This window comes from Seriola lalandi, unplaced genomic scaffold (genome assembly GCF_002814215.2).
Source record: "Seriola lalandi dorsalis isolate HSWRI2012SDOR001 ecotype SW California unplaced genomic scaffold, Sedor1 jcf7180002054579, whole genome shotgun sequence".
Taxonomy (NCBI): Eukaryota; Metazoa; Chordata; class Actinopteri; order Carangiformes; family Carangidae; genus Seriola; species Seriola lalandi.
The window spans coordinates 51,438-72,807 of NW_019525132.1; the positions used below are offsets into that span (position 1 = coordinate 51,438).

The 21,370-nt window shown below is 40.3% G+C and overlaps 1 protein-coding gene across 1 annotated transcript in view; it reads left to right on the forward strand.

Annotated features, from left to right (window-relative positions):
- The window catches only part of cacna2d4a (calcium channel, voltage-dependent, alpha 2/delta subunit 4a), an 86,550-nt gene that overhangs the window by 1,417 nt on the left and 63,763 nt on the right, over positions 1-21,370 (forward strand). Inside the window, exons 3-26 of the mRNA XM_087177038.1 lie at positions 3,248-3,445; positions 6,656-6,737; positions 9,685-9,801; positions 9,883-9,942; positions 10,199-10,361; positions 10,446-10,577; positions 11,080-11,140; positions 12,021-12,171; positions 13,131-13,205; positions 14,524-14,613; positions 14,786-14,899; positions 15,247-15,325; positions 16,463-16,596; positions 18,296-18,373; positions 18,629-18,709; positions 18,888-18,962; positions 19,128-19,214; positions 19,363-19,434; positions 19,694-19,755; positions 20,087-20,154; positions 20,248-20,293; positions 20,413-20,510; positions 20,618-20,711; positions 20,917-21,009. Coding sequence (XP_087033164.1) covers positions 3,270-3,445; positions 6,656-6,737; positions 9,685-9,801; positions 9,883-9,942; positions 10,199-10,361; positions 10,446-10,577; positions 11,080-11,140; positions 12,021-12,171; positions 13,131-13,205; positions 14,524-14,613; positions 14,786-14,899; positions 15,247-15,325; positions 16,463-16,596; positions 18,296-18,373; positions 18,629-18,709; positions 18,888-18,962; positions 19,128-19,214; positions 19,363-19,434; positions 19,694-19,755; positions 20,087-20,154; positions 20,248-20,293; positions 20,413-20,510; positions 20,618-20,711; positions 20,917-21,009 — 2,288 coding nt within the window. The 5' untranslated portion in view covers positions 3,248-3,269. The remainder of the gene's footprint in view (positions 1-3,247; positions 3,446-6,655; positions 6,738-9,684; positions 9,802-9,882; positions 9,943-10,198; positions 10,362-10,445; positions 10,578-11,079; positions 11,141-12,020; positions 12,172-13,130; positions 13,206-14,523; positions 14,614-14,785; positions 14,900-15,246; positions 15,326-16,462; positions 16,597-18,295; positions 18,374-18,628; positions 18,710-18,887; positions 18,963-19,127; positions 19,215-19,362; positions 19,435-19,693; positions 19,756-20,086; positions 20,155-20,247; positions 20,294-20,412; positions 20,511-20,617; positions 20,712-20,916; positions 21,010-21,370) is intronic.

Here is a 21,370-nt window from a genome sequence, read left to right on the forward strand (position 1 = left end):
CCCCCCCCCCCCCTCTGTGTGTGCATACTTATAATATATCAAGGCATGTTAGCTTGTTTTAGCTGTGCACATTAGTTGTATTTGCCTCACACGCTATGGTCGGTGTGTTCACTGTCTGCATGTGTTTGTGTGCAAGTCTCACTCTGCGTCCCTGATATCTAGTTAAATGTAGTTTAATGGCCTGTGTGAGCTCTAGACATCACTTGGCAAAGCAAAACACAAAATCACTTATCCAAACAATTTATACAAAGCTGAGCAAAATAGTTTGTAGTATGCAGCCATGAGGTTGTGAGAATGCAGATGTTTTGAAGTGGCAACAGAAATTGCTGACATATTTTTTCCTAAATAAATTGGAAAAATAGCAAAAAATGAGAGCAGATACTTGACCCTACAGTCACTTATAGACTGTTGGATTTGAAATATGCGACACATTTGCAATGTTTCAGTACTCTGTCTGCGTGTGTGTGTGTGTGTATGTGTGTGAGGCAGTGAGTGACCACTAGATGTCTCAGTGTGTTCATATTATAAGATGGTGTCAGTAAAGTGCGTCCTCCTCATATCACGACTCCCATCCCATCTTTTGCTCCTCATCCTCTCTTCTTCCTCTCATCCTCCTGTTCCCCTTCATTTTCACCTTTTCCCTCTTTTTGCTCTTTTCCTCTCCTCTCCTCCCATCTCTTCTTTCCTTCCCTCTCCCCCATGGCCGATCACTTCAGATAATTCTTACTGGTGACACCTTTTCCTCCATCCATTTCTCAGAAACAACAGACACACGGAGAAAGATTAAGCAGGAAAGTGAGGGAGGATTGGAGAAGTAGCAGGTGAGAGAAAGCCTGATGAGAAAGATTAAGGGAAAAAAGAGGGAGAGAGACACATAACAAGAAAGAAAAGCAGGACTGGAAAGGCAGTAGGTCAAAGAGTGTTAGAGAAAGATAAGGGAAAGAGAGAGAGAGAGAGAGAGAGATTGTGTTTGTATTAATGTGTGTGAGAGAGGGAGAGGGAAAAGGATGGGGAGAGAAAAGGAGAGATGGAGGGAGGAGGGGTTTAATCCTGCCTGGATTATGGTATAAACTGGTACTGGAGAGCAGGAAGAGATATGCTGGAGAGAGAGAGAGAGGAAGTCCCACTATCTCTCCATCCATCACTCCATCCACCTTACTCTCTATCCAGTAGCGTATTTGTGCCCCAGTGCTGCGCAAGTTTGGTTCTGGATCCACGAGGATGTGAGGTCAGAAGGAGGGACGGCAGAATAATCTGAAGTTGCAGCAGGATTTTCTTTTGGCAGTGTGAGTGTGTGTGTGTTGGATAGTGTGTGTCTTGGGAATACCACACTGCCTGACAACAAGGACTGAACTCGTGTGAAGACAGAAGTTTACCAGGACATCCCAAGTCTTCCTGGCATCCTGTAGATCCAAGAGAGGGGAGCATGGAGGAGAGAAGAGGATGACGGGAGGAGTAGAAATTGGATTAAGAGGCGTAGAGAGGGAGGTGTAAGAATATGGCGAGACTCTGTTGTGACTCCTGGTGCGAAGAAGTGACCTTTGACATTGAAGACAAACACTTTCCAGACTTTTGTGTGTGCCGGGACATCCAGCTCAGCTGACATCAAATCAGCAATCGGACACTTTTTTATTCATTATCAGTCATCTTTGAACTTTCTGTCAAGACCCGCATGCCTCAAAGGACTGGTTTTAAAGATTTGGCAACATGACATAGTGAGTAATCTTCTGTGCCATTCTGTCTACAATAATTTGGAGAAGTATGTTAATCTTCCTGCAACCCACTTTTAGGCTTCAGCCTGTGTTTCTTTTAAATTAGCATCCTAGCAAATGGGAGAGTTTCAATCTTTGGTCTCATAAGAGAAGCAGCTCTTAAGTCTTTCCCACTTAACGACTGTGGCTTCTCAGTATCGTTCTTGGAAGCCAAGTTGAGTCTTAGTTCTGTGACTGCTCTCAGGATGACATGCTTCATCTGTTGTCGGATGTTGTGGCTGAGCTTTCAGGATCCTTTGCTCCTCATGGGCAGGGTTTGGGAAAGTCACAGATTCTCTCCATGTTGCGATATATACTGTCTCTGGATATGAACTACATGAATGTCTTCCAGAAAACTGAATTGGATCTTTACTTTTTTACAAACTACTTTACCAGGCAAGTTGACAAAAAGTGAGTTTTTTTTTTTTTTTTTGGGCCCATTAGTTCTGAGTGAGTTCTAGATTTGCTCCTGTCTGTTAGATTCATAGAATAGATAGATAGAAGAGTTTCATTTCAGAATTCCCCTCAGGTCTGTGGGGCTTCATCTCATCTTTTAGCTTCGTGTTTTGGTTTTGTGGGCTGTAACTTTACTTGTTTTTGGTTCATTCTCATCGCTCTAATCAGCTCTGATTTCCTACAGCGCTCTATCTGCTCAGCAACAGACTACAGACAGACAAAGTTAGTGACTAGTTAATGAGTGTAATTGAGGATTAAGCTGCTTAAGAGCCAGGAGTTGGTGGAGACCAAAAAAGAGATCTAAAAGGAGAGTGAATGATCCTAATGTTGCTACGTATCTGCTCAGTGAGTGAGGTAGCAGTTAGCTAACAAGTCTGCTATTTCACTGACAATCAGGTTTTAATCAAAGTTGGTATTTATAAGAATTCATAGTTATAGCACTTCCACAGACAAGGTCCTTTTACTTTTGAATCATGAACATCAGGTTATGCTTCTTTTTTTTTAATCTAAGAACAGTAATTACAATTCTTTAGATTAATTAATTAAATTCACGATTTTGCCATCTTTAAAGGTTTTCATTCATTAAACATGTCAAAGAAAACCGCAACACATCTGCATGCACTTCTGGCAGGATGCTGCCACTGTCACTATCCAGAGAAAGAATCCATGCAAAGATGCTAGAGATTGATCAAATGTTCACTAATTTCCAAAAACGTATGACAGAATGTACTGAAAGCAAAGAATCAGAGCTGCTGTAGTTAGAAAACCAATCACTCAGTTTTTGTTCCAACTAGTTTGTGCAAACTCAGTAGTTGTTGGTTGTTTGAGGTCCTCCCTAAACCCTGACAGAACCCTGACAGACTGTAACCAAGGCATCATCAGCAATTTGCCCCCCCCCCCCACCTCCCAAATGACATGACAGTCACCAGCTAGTTCATTACACCTTTACACGCTCCCTTCTCTGTGTTTGCACTGTGACCTGAGCACTTCTAATCTCACTTTGCACTGTCCTCATTTCATCCTTTTCTTTTTGGAGCCAGTGTGCAACAATAGCTTGGACTGATGCAGATCGCAGCAGCTGCAGGGATGAACCGCTGGGGTCTGGGAAACGCTGGGAATGCCTGTAAATCGGGCAGAAGTGGGCCGCACAGGGGGAGGCTGATGATCCTGATGTGGATAATCTTCTTCAGCTCGCTGTGCCTGATGGTCGACGGCCAGATGAAGATCCCACCAGAAACGTGAGTACAGTTGCACCAGGAAACACTGACACCGACTTTTTACCCTCATGGACTGAACCATCAGGAGGGAGTTGACTTGTCCACCCTTTCCACTAAAGTTTCATCAAGGCATGAAAAATTGCTTCTCCATCATTTCACTTGCACCTGCACTTTCATCACTACAATATACTGCATTGAATCAGTGAAATAAATGAAAATATACAGCTTTTATCTGCATTCACCTGATCAGATACTATTATTTTATTCACCATGTGTACTATGATTGAATCCCTACTAACATCAGGACACAATGGGTTGCCATTTAGTGGTTAACACAAGTTAGATGACTGCAAACCTAATGCTTTAATAAGACGTTACCTCAAGAGTTGTAGCAGGTCATTTTCAGTGCGGGCACCCTGGCATGCCAACATGCAGCTTTACCCGTGTTGAAGCTATGCCTCGCATGGATGAGTCAATGGTGTTCTTTCTATTTTGGCCGATTACTCCACACAGATACATATGGGCCATATGGGCACCTGTGGGGTATAGCTAACTGCCAAACTATCATACAGCTTCTCTACAGCTACAGTCAAATATGTTCAAGTTGATGTGTGAATTTGGCCTTTAATTACAAACAATGGATAGATATCATTAAACAAAAATATATATGGTGGTTATTTTACTTCCTGTTTTTAATTAAACATTTTATTTTGGCATAGTAAACTGGGACATTTAGAATGAAGTAGTAACCACTGCGACATGACTGAAAACTTATTTTTCCACCATTTTGGTCCAGACTGAAATACCTGAACAGCAGCTGGATGGATGGCCGTGAAATTTAGCACAGACATTAATGATTCCCAGAAGATGACATTCATGGCTTTGGTGATCCCCTGATTTTTCCTTGAGCGCCACCACAAAGTTGATATTTATGGTTTTGAGAGAAATGTCTCAGCATCTGTTTGAAGAATATTTGGGTCTTTCAATACTTTGGTTTATTACTGAATACCTGTAAAACTAAAGAGACTCTAATTATCATGCTAATCTAAGATGGTGAACATGGTGAACGGTGTACTTGCTAAACATCAGCATGTTGACATAGTCACTGTTGACATGTCAGCATGTTAACATTTAGTTCACCAGTATCCCTCACACATCCCATAACATGGCTGTAGACTGTAATGCTGACCGTATATCAGGCCTCGTCATTGGGTTTATTTTACTGGAATTTTTTTTATACAATAGACATACACATACGATACAAAGATGGTGTCTACAGAAGGGACTTACAGTAATTCATAAAGCCTTTTCTCAGCTGAATGGTTCTTTTGGGAGTGAAACGCTGTGTTTGTTCTCCAGAATCCAGACGAGCTTCTTTCCCCTGCAGTTTTCAAACCTCCTGCTGACTAAAAACACTAACAGATCGATACTGCGCTGTCAGTCTCTAATAGCCTATTAACTGTGTGTCTGTGTGTGTTAGTGTGGAAGGCGCTGAGAGGGACGGGGGAAACACAGACAGATACAAGAGCATTTTGCTTGTATACTCGCACTGACTGGCTGCTGTGTGTTTGTAGGTGTATGTCAGTGGCCACACATAATGTTATATTTGGTACCAACAGATTTATAAACCAAAATCATAAAACAATGGCTGCTTGTGCAGTTTCAGGATATATTCAGTGTATGTTGAGAAGGGTTTCTGTTCGGACAGTATGTACTGTCACTATTGGCTGGAGTGAGGGAGGGAGATTAAAGCTCCAGGGACAGCGGGGTTGAGTAGGCCAACACAGGTCACTGAGCCCAAAGTCCCTCACTCTGCTGGGGGAAGATTTGCCAGCAGGACCCCTCTGGATCTGGAAGTTAGCAGGGCCATGACCGGAACATTTCGGGCCAAGAAGGTCAAATCTTCAGCCTCTGAGACAACATTGCTCGAGCTGCCACGAGGAAAACAGAAAACTGACAATGAGACATTTTGAGCAACAACTCAAATAAAACTCACATAAAATTAGTGGAGATAAGTGTGTGCACACATATCACACTAATGCCGATGTTTCTCCCCAAAGGGAAAAAGATATGATTCCTTCTCAGCTGAAAATGAGAATTTTAAATTTTTCAAAAATCTGAAACTAAAGAAAGATAATTTCCTGGTCACTGAAGCAGTTTCTGTTTTTTGTCCCTTGTAGGGAACAGTACAGAGGTAGTCACTGTGTCACATTTGCTCCACATTTTAAACAGGTTTGGCATGCCACCTGCCTAAGGCTCTGTCTTAATCTGACCTTGTCTACCCTGTACAGTAGTGCTTTGGCCCACATGCACTGGCAGGAGTTTCACACGTACTGTATCAAGCCATCTCAAGTCTTTCTTTTTTTTAACAACTACAATTCTTGTCTCGCTGTCAGAAGAGAAAATCTGCTGTTGAAATAATAACAACCTTTTGAGTCAACCTTTTTTTGTTTAGAAAGTTCTTGACACTGACTCTTGAGAGAGTCTTCACAGTGATCTGACTTACTTCAAGACATGAGTCAAAACCTCTTAAAACGACACCACAAAAGAGCCTCTGTGCTCTCTATCCTCATTTTTAAGAATGAACACACACTCACACACACTTTGCAATGAAGATATCAACAAGTCATCAAGTTACCAGCCAGTTTACAGTACCTGAGGCTGGCAGGCTAGCCGCTACAACCCTGCCTGCTAACTAGCAACGAGCTGGCCAACTCCCCATAGGTTGAGCCATCTGTCACATCCTGTCTGCTCTCTAACCTCTGTTACCTTACCTTGGCTGCATTCACATGGAGGATTTGTAGAATTACTACATGTTATTGAGCACACAGTAACCCCCTGCCCTGGCAGCATGACAGCTTTTATTGTCACCTTCATGGTAATCTCTTTTAATCTGTTATTGGTGAATTCAGGGTAACCTCTTAACATGATTGGCTATGCACTTTCATGTTCACCTTCTGTTTTATTAGCCTTTATTTTTCAAAATATCAGATTTGGACAGAGGATGATTTATAAACAGGCTTTATCTTTTTCTACAATTAGTTGTTCTTCATTTTGTTACTTAGTAAAATAAGTTTATTCAGTTCATTGTGATGCAAGTAATGGCTTGATTAATGGCCAGGTTGATTTTGATGGATTGTGTGACACTTGGCTGCAGAGAATCCAAACCAAAATCAATTCATTACCATCACTTTACACATTCATCACTGATCATGTTTCTTCTGTGTCCAGGGTGCAGCAGTGGGCCGTGTCCTTTGGCAAAGACATAGCTGCCCTGTCCACCAGATACTCTGGAGCTAAACTGCTACAAAAGGTATGGGACCACCACACATCCACATATTAACAAATACACACACTCACATTCTGTCAGACAGACACATTATCTGCACAGACTAAAAGCAACTGCATGCATGCATACAATTCTACACAAAATTCAAATGTTTTCTCAGTTTAATTTGTTTTATGGCAACATAGGATGCATCATATTGTGTTTCAGTAACAAACAGACAAATCAGTGGTGTTTAGGGAGAGTGGTGATGGTTGTGGTCAGGATTTAATCTCTTTGCTTGATTATCCCTAACATACATTATAGAGCCAGAGAAGGGACATGTACAGAGGTGGATTGTTGTTGTGTTCCCAGCCTACACTTTTCAGTCTCGGTATATTACTAGCTATCTACAGTTTCAGAATACAGTTGGACCTCACAATGCTCATTTTCTGATCATTTTCACAGCCAAAATTTTCCAATTTACAAATCGGCTTTGAAAAGACACAGATAGGGAGCAAATTTGACGAAACAGATTTAAATGCAGAAAGACAAATGGACTTTAGAGCAGGATATAGTACACATGACATCATCAGATCAGACTGAGATGGTCTGAATTCATCCCTCCTCCCCCTCCCCTGTGCTCCATCAGCCAATAAGAATACGTCCGACTGGCATACATTTGCTGTACAACATCTGCATATGGCCCAGAGACCAATACGATGACACACTTAATTCAAATACACTTGACACATACAAACATAAATGCACAGACACGCACACACACACATACACACATTGACTTTCTCTGAAAAGATACAAGGAAATCCGACTATTTTTTGCTTGATTAACACGACTTTTTTAAAATTATGCCTTATTATTATGTTTTACAATCACATACAGTAAAAGGTCGTGCAGTTATACTGTAGCCATTTTTGTGTTACTTACCACAGAGACTCTTGAAGAGGATCTGTTTGTGTGTCTTTTAGTAATTAGGATGTGCTGTGTTTCTCTGCATGACACCCTGTAGAATCCCTAGCAGGCCCGTTCACCATCTGCCACACACACAAACACACACATACACACTGTGTGTTCACAGAGATATGCATCTAATGACCATCTCCCTATACAGTGTATATGTATCTTTATCTTTATTTTACTACACAATTTTTCTGTTATATACAGCACAACACCTCCCCCAAACTACCTGCACATATAACTAACCTGCACAGATTTCCTCCAAACAGACAGTGCGCACTCCTAGTTTGTTGTTAATGCTGTATTGTAGACTGGATTAACCTTCACCTGAGGACAATGTCAGTTGGTAGAAACCATTATCCAGAGGGAGAAAACCCACAGAGGATCTAAAATATTGACAAACTTAATCAAGCGGCCCCAGAAGCAGTGGCAGTAAAAGTGACGTTGCTGTAGCAGTAGTTACAGTTGTCATAGGAGGAGTTGCTGTAGTAACAGTGACAGTATCAGCTATAACAGTATTTTTTAAAATAGAAATTCAAACATATTTCTCGTAGTTCATTTCATGAAGCCAGTGGTGTGTAAAACGCATCCAGTGCATTCACTTAATCTTGGCAACAAGAAGCCATTAATCACCCACCTCTGTCTAATCGATGGCGTTCTCATTATCTGTGGAACATTTAGTGACTGTGTCTTCTTGCCTGAGTAAACTGGATAGGATATTAAAAAATGTTGGAGCTGCAATTGAGACTTTGTGGTTATTTGCTGTTGGCTCTTTATCATCCTCTCTCTGTTTTATATCTGTTTGTCTCTCTTATCTCTCTAATTCAATCTGGCTGGCTTTTCTTTACATGGGAAATTGAAATAATTTCTTTTTCCAAGTTTTCCAGGTTGTTAGAATTTATTTTTGGCCCAACAGCCTAACAAAATTTGTAAATGAGATGTGAAAGGGCTTCTCCTTATCTGGCTGGTATTCTGGGAGCTGGGCATTTTCTATTAACAAGCCTTTTTCTTTGACATTTCCATAACCTATATCACAGTGTTGAGGAAGGGTAATTATCTCAGTGAGGGTAATAGAAAATGAGTCCATCATCACTGCCGGAAATTAACTTTTCGGTCCGCTGGTAACAACATGGGATCCCTTCAATTACATTCATCAAGCTGTTTAAATTAATAGCATACAGTGAACAAATGCACCAGCCTCTAGAAGCCAGAAAAGAACATTTTGTTCAATCAAAGACACTTAGGGTAGAGCTATATGTCCAAACACATTATTTTGAAAACTGAGTGGATTTTTATTTCCTTGAGACCTGGTCAGTTCAGTTTGAATTGTAAAACAAACAGTAAATATTAAAGATTTCATTCTGGCCAATTTCTTTCCACGTTCTTGGTGATTTTGTGTTTACCAGACTGAAACTGATCTCACATCCTCATAATTGTCATGGGGTAATATATTGAAATTATTGTTGTTTGATTGAAGAAAATGACATAACATAAGAATGATCTTACAAAAGCCATTAGAAGAGTTATAGGTCATTGTTTACATGTAGTATTATTGCATTACTGTACAGTGTATTTTCATCATTGTGAACAGGAGAATTTTTTTTCAGTTTTGTTCATTTATTTTATTGTGGATTCATCATTTTAGAAACGGCAGTTGTAATTGGTGTAAAAACAAAAACATGATTAGGATTTCACTCTTTTTTGATGCCTTTAACTCCATCTTTATGACCATATGAGTGATTTACAAACCATGGATTCCATTAAACCATCTTAATACACAACAGAATCATGAAAACATGCACAGATGTCAATCAAAAGGCACAGCGTGCAGTAGATGGTTTTCTTGTGGCTTCACTCTGTCATATTGCAGATTAGAGAGGGGGGTCTGGGGAGGGGATGAAGTCAGGGCTTGACCCCCATCTGTACTGCAAAATGTGTGTGTGTGCGCGCGCGTGTGCGTGTGGTGCCTGGTGGTGCTGCCTGTCTGAGTGTGTATCTCTCTCTTTCTGTTTTGTAGAAATACAAAGATGTTGAGAGTGTGGTGAAGATGGAGGAGGTGGACGGAGAGGAGCTGGTGAATAAGTTTGCAGAGGAGATGGAGGGGATGCTCGGGAGGAAGATGAAGTCTGTGAAGGTAATAGTACATTCTATACCATTCATACACGGGCCATTATAGGGGCAGACTGTATCCCTAACTAGTTGTATTTCATCACAGAGGTTAGCAGAAGCAGCAGAGGATGCAGATCTTTACCACGAGTTCAATGAAACACTGGAGGTATGTGACAGCGTGTTTGTTTGCTTTCCATTAATAACCCTTCTTTAGTGGTACTGGGTGGCGTCTATAAACTGTAACAGTGTGGTAAGTCATCGAGCCATAAAGAGAGCAAGTATGCAAAGTTAAGTGAGGTTTTACAGCCCAATCTCACAGAACAAATATAGCTGTATACTGCATAATCCATATTTAAACACATCTTCAGCATTTCATCATATAATCTGTATATAAAGTCACCATCAGTTATTCTTTTATCTAGTTTGACTATTATAACTCCCTGCTGGTCAACATGGTGGATGAGGATGGGAACCCACTGTCGCTGGGAGGAGAATTCCCTCTGGAGGAAAATGAACACTTCAATAAACTGCCAGTCAACACACAACTGAGTAACATACAAGTCCCCACTAATGTCTACAACAGAGGTAACATTCATTCATTCATCATTAATTCATCCAACTGCCAGTGGAATATCTATTTTATTTTATTCTTTCTCCCACTTCCTGTAGATCCAGATATTCTTAACGGGGCCTATATGTCCGAGGCTCTGAATGATGTGTTCATCGATAACTTCCAGAAAGATCCAACTCTCACGTGGCAGTACTTTGGCAGCTCTACAGGCTTCTTCAGGCTGTACCCAGGTACATATGCATCTGAGTGTCCTGTATTTAGGATATATTGTGCACGCTTCCCAAAATTTCACTATCTTCAGTTGCATTTTCTCCAGTATCGGTGTTCAGACGCGGTGCAGAAACACCCAGCTGCACAAGACAAACAGTACACTTACACAGCAACTGACGAAGCAGGAAACTGTCAGTCAAACGTGATGACTCAGTCTCAGCTAGAGTACGGCTGCTGATGAGCTCTCTTGTGTGTGTGTGTATGTGTGTGTGTGTGTGTGTGTATGTGTGAGGAGTAATTAGCGGAGGATTTGTGACACAGCTTATTTTACTCATCCACTACCTCATCCATCACTCCCTCATTTGACAGTCTGTCACCATCCATGCTTGCATCCATTTGTTCATCCAGTCATCCATCCAACCAGTTAGCCGAGCGGCAGTTTGTTATCTGATGGTCAGCTTTTGATCAGTCTCTCTCTCTCTCTCTCTCTCTCTCTCTCTCCCTCTCTCCCTCTCTCTCCAGGGATCCAGTGGATTCCAGATGAAAATGGTGTGGTCACCTTTGACTGCAGAAACAGAAATTGGTAAATCCATATTCATGTCACGCCTAAGGTCTGCTTCCTTACTGATGCCTTATGAACAGTTATGTAGCCTATCGTTTGAAAGTAAAAGAAAGGATGCCAATGTGATGGCTGGCATTAGAACCATGACGACTCCACTCAACCTGAATCCCTTATCCCCAGTTCACAATAATAATCAGGTGCCATTAGACAATCATTGACTGTCTGTCTCTGTTCACCTGCAGTTTGTGCACTAAATGAGTAAATTTAGCACATTTTTTTTTTGCCCTCAGATTCAATGTTTAAAAAAATTGTAAGGCGATGTGGTATGACGCAAAGCATTTGATCAGTCAGCCTTCACAGATTGTGACAACAGGCCTTTTTCACAGCAGACATTTTGACTTGGAAGGTCTGGTCTATTCAAGTGTCCCAGTAAATCATGACAGAGTGATGAGAGTCAGCGGTCACAACACCGGGACCCCGAAGCAGCAGCTAAATGGAATTCATTCTCTGATTTTATTTTTTTTACTGTGATATGTCAAATGTCTGCCGTGTAAGAGGTCCACCAAGTCAAATAAGAGCTGGATTACTGTTCAGTAACAGTAAATCAAATTCCAGGAACTCAGGTTCTCAGACAGAACACACTGTGCAAGACATTGTAGAGCTGAAAAGTTTGCTAATCACAGCTGCTGGAGGGAAAATCTCATTGATGTTAATGAGCTTGGAAAGTGTAGGGGTGATAATAAAGAGATGAAGGGAAGCATGGACGGAAGAACAGAGGAACACATAAGAGGATAAGACCTGAACTGGTAAATAACCTACAGCCTCTGTTACTGAGTTATATTAATATATTATTCTCTCTTCTTCTTCTTCTCCTCTCTCTCTCTCTCTCTCTCTCTGTCAGGTATATCCAAGCAGCCACATCTCCTAAAGATGTGGTCATTGTGGTGGATGTCAGTGGCAGTATGAAGGGGCTCAGACTGACCATAGCCAAACACACCATCAATACAATCCTTGACACACTGGGAGAAAATGACTTTGTTAACATCATAGCAGTAAGTACACACACACACACACACACACACAAACACACAATAGCAAAAAAAAAAATACAGATAGACATGTGCAGTCTAAGACTCACAAGAGTGTGTTTAAGTCATGATGAGTGTGACATAGAGATTAACACCCTAACACCCAAATTCACTGTCATGCTAACATAACATGCAGGTACAGTAAAGAGACTGGGCTAAACACATGAAAAAAGGACATGTCTGCATATATACACATTCAATATTCAATTGACACCAGGCCATTATGTCCAGGAGTAACATCAAAGCTTCAAATTTAATTTGGTTTTTCGGTTTTTCAGGATTTTGGCTGTGTGTAGCCCTACAACTACAAATCGGTGTAATAAGCATGGTTTATCCTGGTATTACTGTGTGTGTAATCATACGCCTCCTGCAAATCCGCTGCCCTTAAGCTGTTTTTACACAGAATTCAAAGCTACGCTCCTTATGATGTGAGTGACCAAGCAGCAAAATGAAAATCAATGCGTGAGTTTTACTTTAAAACGAGACGTCTTCATTCAGAAAGAGGGTTTAAGTCCCACTTTCTTGTTAGGAATAACATACTGTAATTTGGCTTTTAACTCCACTTGTCCTGAACTTTGAATTAACTATCAGTGGACTACCTGGTTAAGTAAATGAAATATAAACGCAAAATAACAATGCACATTTGCACATATAATGTCCAGCGATATAAGTAATAAGTGGCAAATTTAACAATAAAAGCATTTGAATAACAACATACAGTAGAGGAAAGTAAATAACACTGACAGCGGACTTCATATTAATACACCAGCATTCAGATATTATTTAGTTTGTGTGTAACAGAAGCAGACGTTGGCTAGAGTAAATAAGTGTAATACAGTTAAGGGTTGAAGGTGGAAAAACTCAACTCTTCATCATCACTTGTTTGTATTGAGTCATGCTGTATATTTGGTTTCTCTCTCCAGTACAGTGACTACATTCGTTATGTGGAGCCCTGCTTCAAGGGCACACTGGTACAAGCTGATCTGGATAACAGAGAGGTAATGCACGTACACGCACATACACACACATACGCTCACAGCTAATTAGTTCCCTTAACCTCTGTTAACCCATTAATCGTCAGCTGTTATCTCGCTAATCCTCTAAAGACAAAGATTATGCTGTCATCAGATCACAGGTGAAACATCACAGCGAACGTGTGTTATCAGGTTAGAAACTATCTGTGACAGGATTTAGTGATGAAGCTCTGACTTCATGTGCCTTGTGTTTGTGCGCTCTTTGTCTTCTCTTTCTCGTCTTGTCGTCTCTTTTATTCTCTCCCTTTTGCACCTTTTTGAATTTACATGTACGTCTCATTGTTTCATAGCTGCTTTAATTTCTCTTATCCCCTCCTCATCTGTGTCTCCCATTTTGTATATCCCAACACCTGCTCAGTCTGCTCAGCCTTGTCTGTGTGTGTGTGCGCGCAGGTGTGTGTGTGTGCGTGCGTGCGTGCGTGCGTGCGTGCGTGTGTGTGTGTGTGTATGTGTGTGCGTGTTATGTGGTGGATGTATGCCCTACTTTCACTCCCCTTCACATCATGGCAGATCAGGTAAGGTTGCTGGCTGCTGACAATTTTAAGTAGATCACATGACCTGTCGGCAAGGGATTTTATTGGTTGAATGCCTAGAGAGGCAGACTGTAAGAGAATGGGCTTACAGATGTTGGCTGACATACTTAACGCGTAAACTCATGTAACACACAAATACACAGGCATTTACATGAAGACAGGTTTTGTGGCTGTTATATAAGAGTTCCTACATTTCTTATTTACCTTGTTGACTCCCACTGTAAGTGAGAATAGGTTTCCCCAAACTCTAAAAAAGATTCATTATCAGTTTTGTTCATATTGGGCAGGTGACTGAGAGACAGGGTGTGTAAAACTGTCTTTAGAAAAGAGATACAAGGGGATCAAACAAGCCTACATTACAAAGTCTGGGTATAATTTACAGTGCACAGGAAGGGGATATAAAATTCTGTTAGTAGCACCTTGATGGCTAAGTCCATCTCTGGTTTACAGACTGGTGGAACCTATAACAGTGTAGCCGTTTATCACAGCGTGTGTCTGTCTGTTTGTGTATGTCAGTGTGTGCGCATGTTGATTAATCCTGATTACATCCTGGTGTTGTAGTGACTTTGCTGTAATTGGTCAGTGTGCCAGAGAGCCAGGGATAATCCTTCCTCTACACTCTTTATCTAACTCCCTCATGATCTCTCCCTCCCTCTTTTTCTGTGGTGACCAGTTCACCTGCATTTTGCCAAAAGGGTAAGATCCAGGGCTTTGTGACAAAGACCATTCTTTGTGTGCCTCTCTTTCAGCATTTCAAGCTTTTGGTCGAAGGCCTTCATGTCAAAGGAGAGGGCAAAGTGAAAAAAGCTATGAAGGAATCTTTCAAGATCCTCAACGAGGTTTGTCCCTGTTTGCAACAACACACAGAAACTGCAAGGTTTTAACAACATGCACATTTGTTGGCCCTCAAATGCTAAAAGGAATTTTATATGCACAGTTCACAGTCTGAATCAGTTGGTTTCTTTACTACAACCTCTCTTGACTGAATAAACTGTGTGTGTGTGTGTTAAGGCTGCAGCACTGGGCCAGGGCAGCCTGTGTAACCAGGCCATCATGCTGATAACAGACGGGGCCATGGAGGACTTCCAGGATGTTTTTGAAGAGTTCAACTGGCCAGAACGACGGGTATGACACGCACACACACACATAGACTTTCTCAGAAAAAAGATTCAAGGAAATCCGCCTATTTTTCGCCTGATTAACTCTGCAACACAACTTTTTTTAAATTATGCCTTATTACTATGTTTTACAATCACATACAGGGAAAGGTCATGCAGATATACTGTAGCCATTTTTGTGTTTTGTGCTACTTACATGCTCGCATACAAGCAATATTAAAAACAAGCACTAGTGAAATGCAGTGTAATCACACAGATACAGTACACCATCAAGTATTTGTATTACGTTGTTTAGAGAATCAAATGGGTGCGATTTATCACACCTTACTATATACTTTACTTGGTTGTCTCCAGGTTCGAGTGTTCACCTATCTTATTGGACGAGAGATGACGTTTGCTGATAATGTCAAATGGATTGCCTGCAACAACAAAGGTATAAACTAAGTGATTTTTCTTTTGGTTGCTATGTTTTTAAGGAATCAAATGCTTTTTCTACTATAAATGAAAACTTTGCAATCCAGAAAGGAAAGTGGGGTCATTTCAGCAACAAGAAACTGAGAAATAGATGTGAAATCTTATGCAACAATCACTCACTTCCTACAAATAAAGCAGCGTTCCCCTCTTGTTCTTTTTAGCAAGGTACGAGGTCTGCTGGCCTTCTGTGGTGGTCCCAGCTGGTGCTGTATGGAACTGGGTATCAGGTGCTGCCCTCTTGTGATTTACATGGGGCCATGCAGCAGCTCTGGCCTGAAAATAATCACTTTATCCTGCTCTGGGCACATCAAAAACCCCTGACTAAATACCTGATTATCAGCACAGATCCACTGTAAACACATTCCTCGCCAAAAAATATCATATCTCTGAGTGTGTGTGTGTGTGTGTTTGTGTGTGCATGTATGTATGTATGTGTGTGTGTGTGTGTGTGTGTGTGTCTGTGTGTGTGCGTGCGTGTAATGGGTAACAGGTGCACTCCCTTCTGTTGCATACACCGGCATTTGCTTCTGCCAACAACAAAATATCAGTCACAAACAGACAAACATGCTTTTTGTTACACTCCTGCAAAACCATCTATATGCGGTTTCAGTTTTAGTCAGGTAAGGAGGGCTATTTAATGATAATAACAGCAGCTCTCATGAGGCAATGTTACGAAGGGAAAAATGGTTTCACACATTCACATGTCCATATCTGGCAGTGCCTCAGTAGCCTGTTGTCACAGAGCAGCTTCACTGCATGTATCCCATTGACGTCATTGTCTCCCACTTGTAGAAATGCCATAAATCTTAGACTAAGCCAAGCTTTAAAGAACATCAAAAGCACATTCGCATTGATGGGAGATTTAAGCTGATTTTTCATTAAAAAAAAACAGCTCAATGCCTTTTGGGACCACAATATTTTCTGATGTCTGATAAATGAATTTATTGCTCTTAAAATAATACCCAAATGCAGGAGGCAGAAAGATAAAAATAATATGGTGCACACTTTCTTTGCTAAAATGTATTCGTCCTTGGTCTACCATCTGAGTAATTTGTGATATACGGTATGTGTATATATGTATTTGTTTGTCCTACAGGTTACTACACACATATCTCCACGCTGGCTGACGTCCAGGAAAACGTTATGGAGTACCTCCATGTTCTCAGCCGACCTATGGTCATCAACCATGACCATGACATCATATGGACTGAGGCGTATATGGACAGTGTGGTCAGTCTGCTTCTCTCATTATAGGGGTGCCTGATGGGGAACACACTATTATCTTACATCAGTGTTATCTGGCACACTGAAACAAAATGTCAGACTTATTCAGAACACCTGTGCTATTACCTCTGGTAGCAATCCATTATATCTCTCCACACTGCTAGTTAAAAGTTGTAGAATACCTCCATTTTCTAGTTTTTACTGAAGTTTACATAGTTTAATGTCTCAGTGTATTCTGAAATGAAAGCATAGGACAAATAAACAATAAAGATTTTTTTTAAATCAAACAAAAGGCATCATGAAATTTGAAACCCTAAATTCAATCTAAATATTTGACTCATTCAGCAGCTGAACGCACATGACTTATTTTCTATAATGGAAATTAAACATTGTTTGGAAAGTTCATCCCAATACTGTTGCAGATGATCCATCTAGTTTGCCTTGCTTTCACCTTCTTTTTCTCACCATTCTGATAGCAATATACAGTGCTACTTCCTACAGTGCAGTATTGTCCGAATAATGCATCAGAGGGTGTAGTAACACAGTTTGTTCCAACGCTGCCTTTGTGCAGACAGACCTGTAGGAATTATTCGCATTAACTTTCAAGGCTTCATTTACTTATATTGCTGCAGGAAAGCTGAACTTTAATCAGTTTCTTAATCCCAGAAAAGGGCCTGTATTCTATAGAACACATGATTTTTCAGTTTTCATTGACCTAAACTGTAAAGATTGGGGTGTTATAAGATGTATATATATATTTATAGATATATATGTATATTTGCAGTCTGTCTGTCTGTATTCATTTCTGTCTCCATGGTGCTGAAACATTCAAACCCCCTCCATCCATCCCAAACACCAATACAATCTCCTAGCAACATCCAACATCCTAGCAACCACATGGCAACTATGCAGCCACCACCAAGTACTGCACTATCAATTTCTGCAAAAAATACCCTTGCAGCAGCCTAGCAACCACCTATGCACCATATGTGGAATATCTTTTCAGCGCCATTTCATGCTTTTTGTTGTCTTTCCTCCCCTCCATCTCCACCTTCAGTTGCCAAACACAGAAAAGGTAATCATATGTAGAGCTTTTATAACTTTCCTTTGCTAAACTTAAGTAACGTTAGCCATATAATACAGCATATAGTATCTGTGAGGTCTTGCTTAGCCTTAAATTTACAGTCAACGACCAACAGTATCTAGTGGTTTCAATTAGTTTCGACCCTTAGCTTCCAATGCTAAACTTAGTTTAGCTCATCCACTAGTAAGCTAGCCTAGCTTAGTTTTTTACCTGGTACCTGAAGAATAACATGTTTTGGCATTGCTACTTACCTTTCACTTTTATTTCATAGTTTTGAAACTTTTCTTCACTACTTTACTTGTCATTTAACTCATTTTACAGGAGTATATTTTTCAAACGTATTTGAGCGAACATTTCTTAGCTTCTGTTTTCTTCACTTTGTTAGATGTTAGCTTGATGTAACGTTAACGCTAGTTGTTTACACAAATTTACCAAAGTAGACATCGCCTATCAGTCCATCTCCATTTCACTTAATTTTCCTCCAAAACTTTCCACAAGAATCATATGCCGGCTTTGTTTAGATTTACAGTTATTTGCTCATGGGCTAACTAGTTTAGCTTTTTAACAGAGGAGAGTGAAATGAAGTCTGTGTGTGAATCTCTCTGTGTGTTTGGATCATAGCTGTTCAACACTCAGGCCCAAAGCTTGCTCCTGATGACCTCTGTAGCCATGCCTGTGTTCAGCAAGAAGCAAGAGACTGTAAGTATTCATTTTATCACTATTAATACCACTACCCTCAATAGACATCACTTGAAATTAGTGCATTTGGGTCCATAATGATATATGAAAGTCTTTTCTGCTACGAGTAAGCACCCATTTTCTAAGTGCATCAGAGTATACATAATTCTGTTTTGAGTAAATAACATAAACCATCCTAAATTAATACATCATAATATCAGTTTCCCCTTTATTTTCTGTTTGCACATTTATAAACCTGCCTTATGTTTCCTGTAGCTGTCTCATGGGATTCTGCTGGGAGTGGTAGGAACTGACGTGGCCCTAAGAGAACTGATGAGATTAGCGCCAAGATATAAGGTAAACCATTTACAACATACAGTACACTCTTGTGTAATGGCACAAACGAAGCTGTAACACACTGTAGTCTAAAATACTGTGCCAATTCTCCTCCATGACAGTCATATGGATGTTGGGTCCATGATCTGTGATGCACTACTAGCGTATGAGATTGTGTCTTATCTCTCTGTCTTTTCAGTTGGGTGTCCATGGTTATGCCTACCTCCTCACTAACAATGGCTACATCCTCTCTCATCCTGACCTTCGACCCCTGGTACAGACAAATATTGCAAAATGAATTATTGCAACTGAGAAACTGTTCCAACTTTATGCCTCTGCTTTATTTATGTGATTGACCATGCATGGTAAAAACAAAATAGTTTACTAAAGACTTATTTTGTATTTTGTTTGTGCATTTGTTTGTTTGTGTGTGTGACAGTACAAGGAGGGGAAGAAGCTAAAGCCAAAACCCAACTATAACAGTGTTGATCTGGCAGAGGTGGAATGGGAGGACACTGAGGAAAAAGTGAGGAACACACTCACAGAGATATTTCTGTCCTTTTCAGTTCTCTGTGTTCCTTGTACTGTATGTCATTGTGAGTTGTGCTGTCAGGATTTATAGCATGATATAATGAAACTCTTAAAGTGCTGAGTATGTGATGTTTGTGTCTTAGCTGAGGACAGCCATGGTTAAAGGAGAAACTGGAACATTATCTTTAGACGTGAGAACTACAGTGGATAAAGGAGTGAGTACTTTTGTGTTTGTGAGTGTCTCTGTGTCTGTTTATTAGATCAGACATATGATTTTGCTCTCCTTCCTTTCTTCCTTTTGAGTTTTATTGTCTTTTTTGTATCGTCATCAGTTTTGTTTTGTCACGTTAGTTGTGTTTTATTAAATTTATTAATTATTTGTATTTTTCTATATTTTCTGTACAAGCTGTCTATTGTTCTCTCTGTTTTCACTGTCAGTTTTATAGACTCTGTCCCTCTCTTTGTCTCTCACAGAGGAGAGTGATGTTCTTGAAGAATGATTACTTCTACACCATCATCAATGAGACGCCATTTAGGTTTGTCTGATCAATTTTAACTTAACAGGATTACTAGGTCAGATTTTAAAATCTTTTACTCTCCATATCCAACAACCACCAATACTTGTATGTAATAATTTAGCACATAGCAATCTATGTAAATAATATCTACTCTAGCGTAATATTATGTCTGGCCTACACTATTGTCTGAAGTAACAACAAATGCTCTGCTGTGCATGCTATGTATGAGCCCTAGAGTGGTTATTATGAGCATGATTCATTCTGCAAATAACAAAGGTTTTTGTCACAGAATATTGTATATTGCCTTTTTAAAACTTTAAAATAATGTTCTTTTTTCTGTGTTTGACAGTCTGGGTATAGTCTTAACTAGGGGACATGGAGAGTACATCTTCATAGGCAACGTCTCTGTTGAGGAAGGTAAGTCTTTCTCCTTTGTCTCAGTTTATTTGTTTTTGTCTCTGCCTTTCTTATTTTTCTGTGTTCATGTCTTTTGTTTCTGTTTTCCTTCAGGTCTTCACGACTTAATGGCTCCAGATCTGACCATAGCCAACGAGTGGTGAGTAGAGCCGGTGAAACAAATGTTACGGGTCTCACACTATTGGTTTTTGTTTTTCATGAAAATATGTCTGCTGTTCATTTTGTTCATATGCTTGTGTGTGTGGGTGTGTGTTGTAGGACATACTGTGAGACAGACATTGACCCAGCCCATCGCAAGCTGACCCAGCTGCAAGCTGTAATAGGATACCTCACTGGCAAAGAACCAGAGTTGGAGTGTAAGTGGATGCTTCAATTTCTGCACATCATCTTTTGATTTAGGAAAAAGAAAACATTTTCATTATTATTGGATCTATGGTGGTTTCTCTCGGGTTTCTCTCTACAGGTGATGAGGAGTTGTTGCAACAAACTCTGTTTGATGCTGTGGTCACGGCCCCTATGGAAGCTTACTGGACCACCCTTATGCTCAACACATCTGGGTGAATATTACCACACATGTACACACATTTTAAATGTTGTTTTAAGACGGGGACGCTAACATGATTGCTCATATTATTTTTACTAATATTTACCTTGTTCCTCTCTATCTGCTCCACCTGTGTCTGTCCGGTTATCTTCTCTCTCACTCGCTCTTGCGCTCTCTTTCTCTTGCTCTCTCTCTCTCTTTCTCTGTCTCTCTCCTAGTATGGTCGAGGGGGTAGAAACAGCATTCTTGGGAACCCGTTCAGGCCTGATGAGATTCCAGTGGTACACTGGTATGGAGAAAAGAGTTGGCAAGTGAGTTAGCAAAACACACTTGTTTTTTTTAAATATTTATTCAGTGTCACCACATCAAATTAAACAGACCTTTATGTCCACAACCAAAAGATTTACAACAAGGGTGAAATTGGGTTTTAAAATAGTTTTTGAGAATGGTCACAGTGATAAAGATTTGAATTACAGTGAAGTGTGAGTTCGCCCCCTGGTGATCACAAAAAGGAAAGGTGGTAATGAGACTCCAAGTAAAACTGTTTCGTTTTTGTCACATCCTTTTCTCATTTTTTCACCGAGGTATATTTTACTCACAATATTTTTCATTCCTCAACTATCCCAGAATCTTTGTGTTTTTCCCTTATCCTATCCTCCTTTTCTTAGTGTT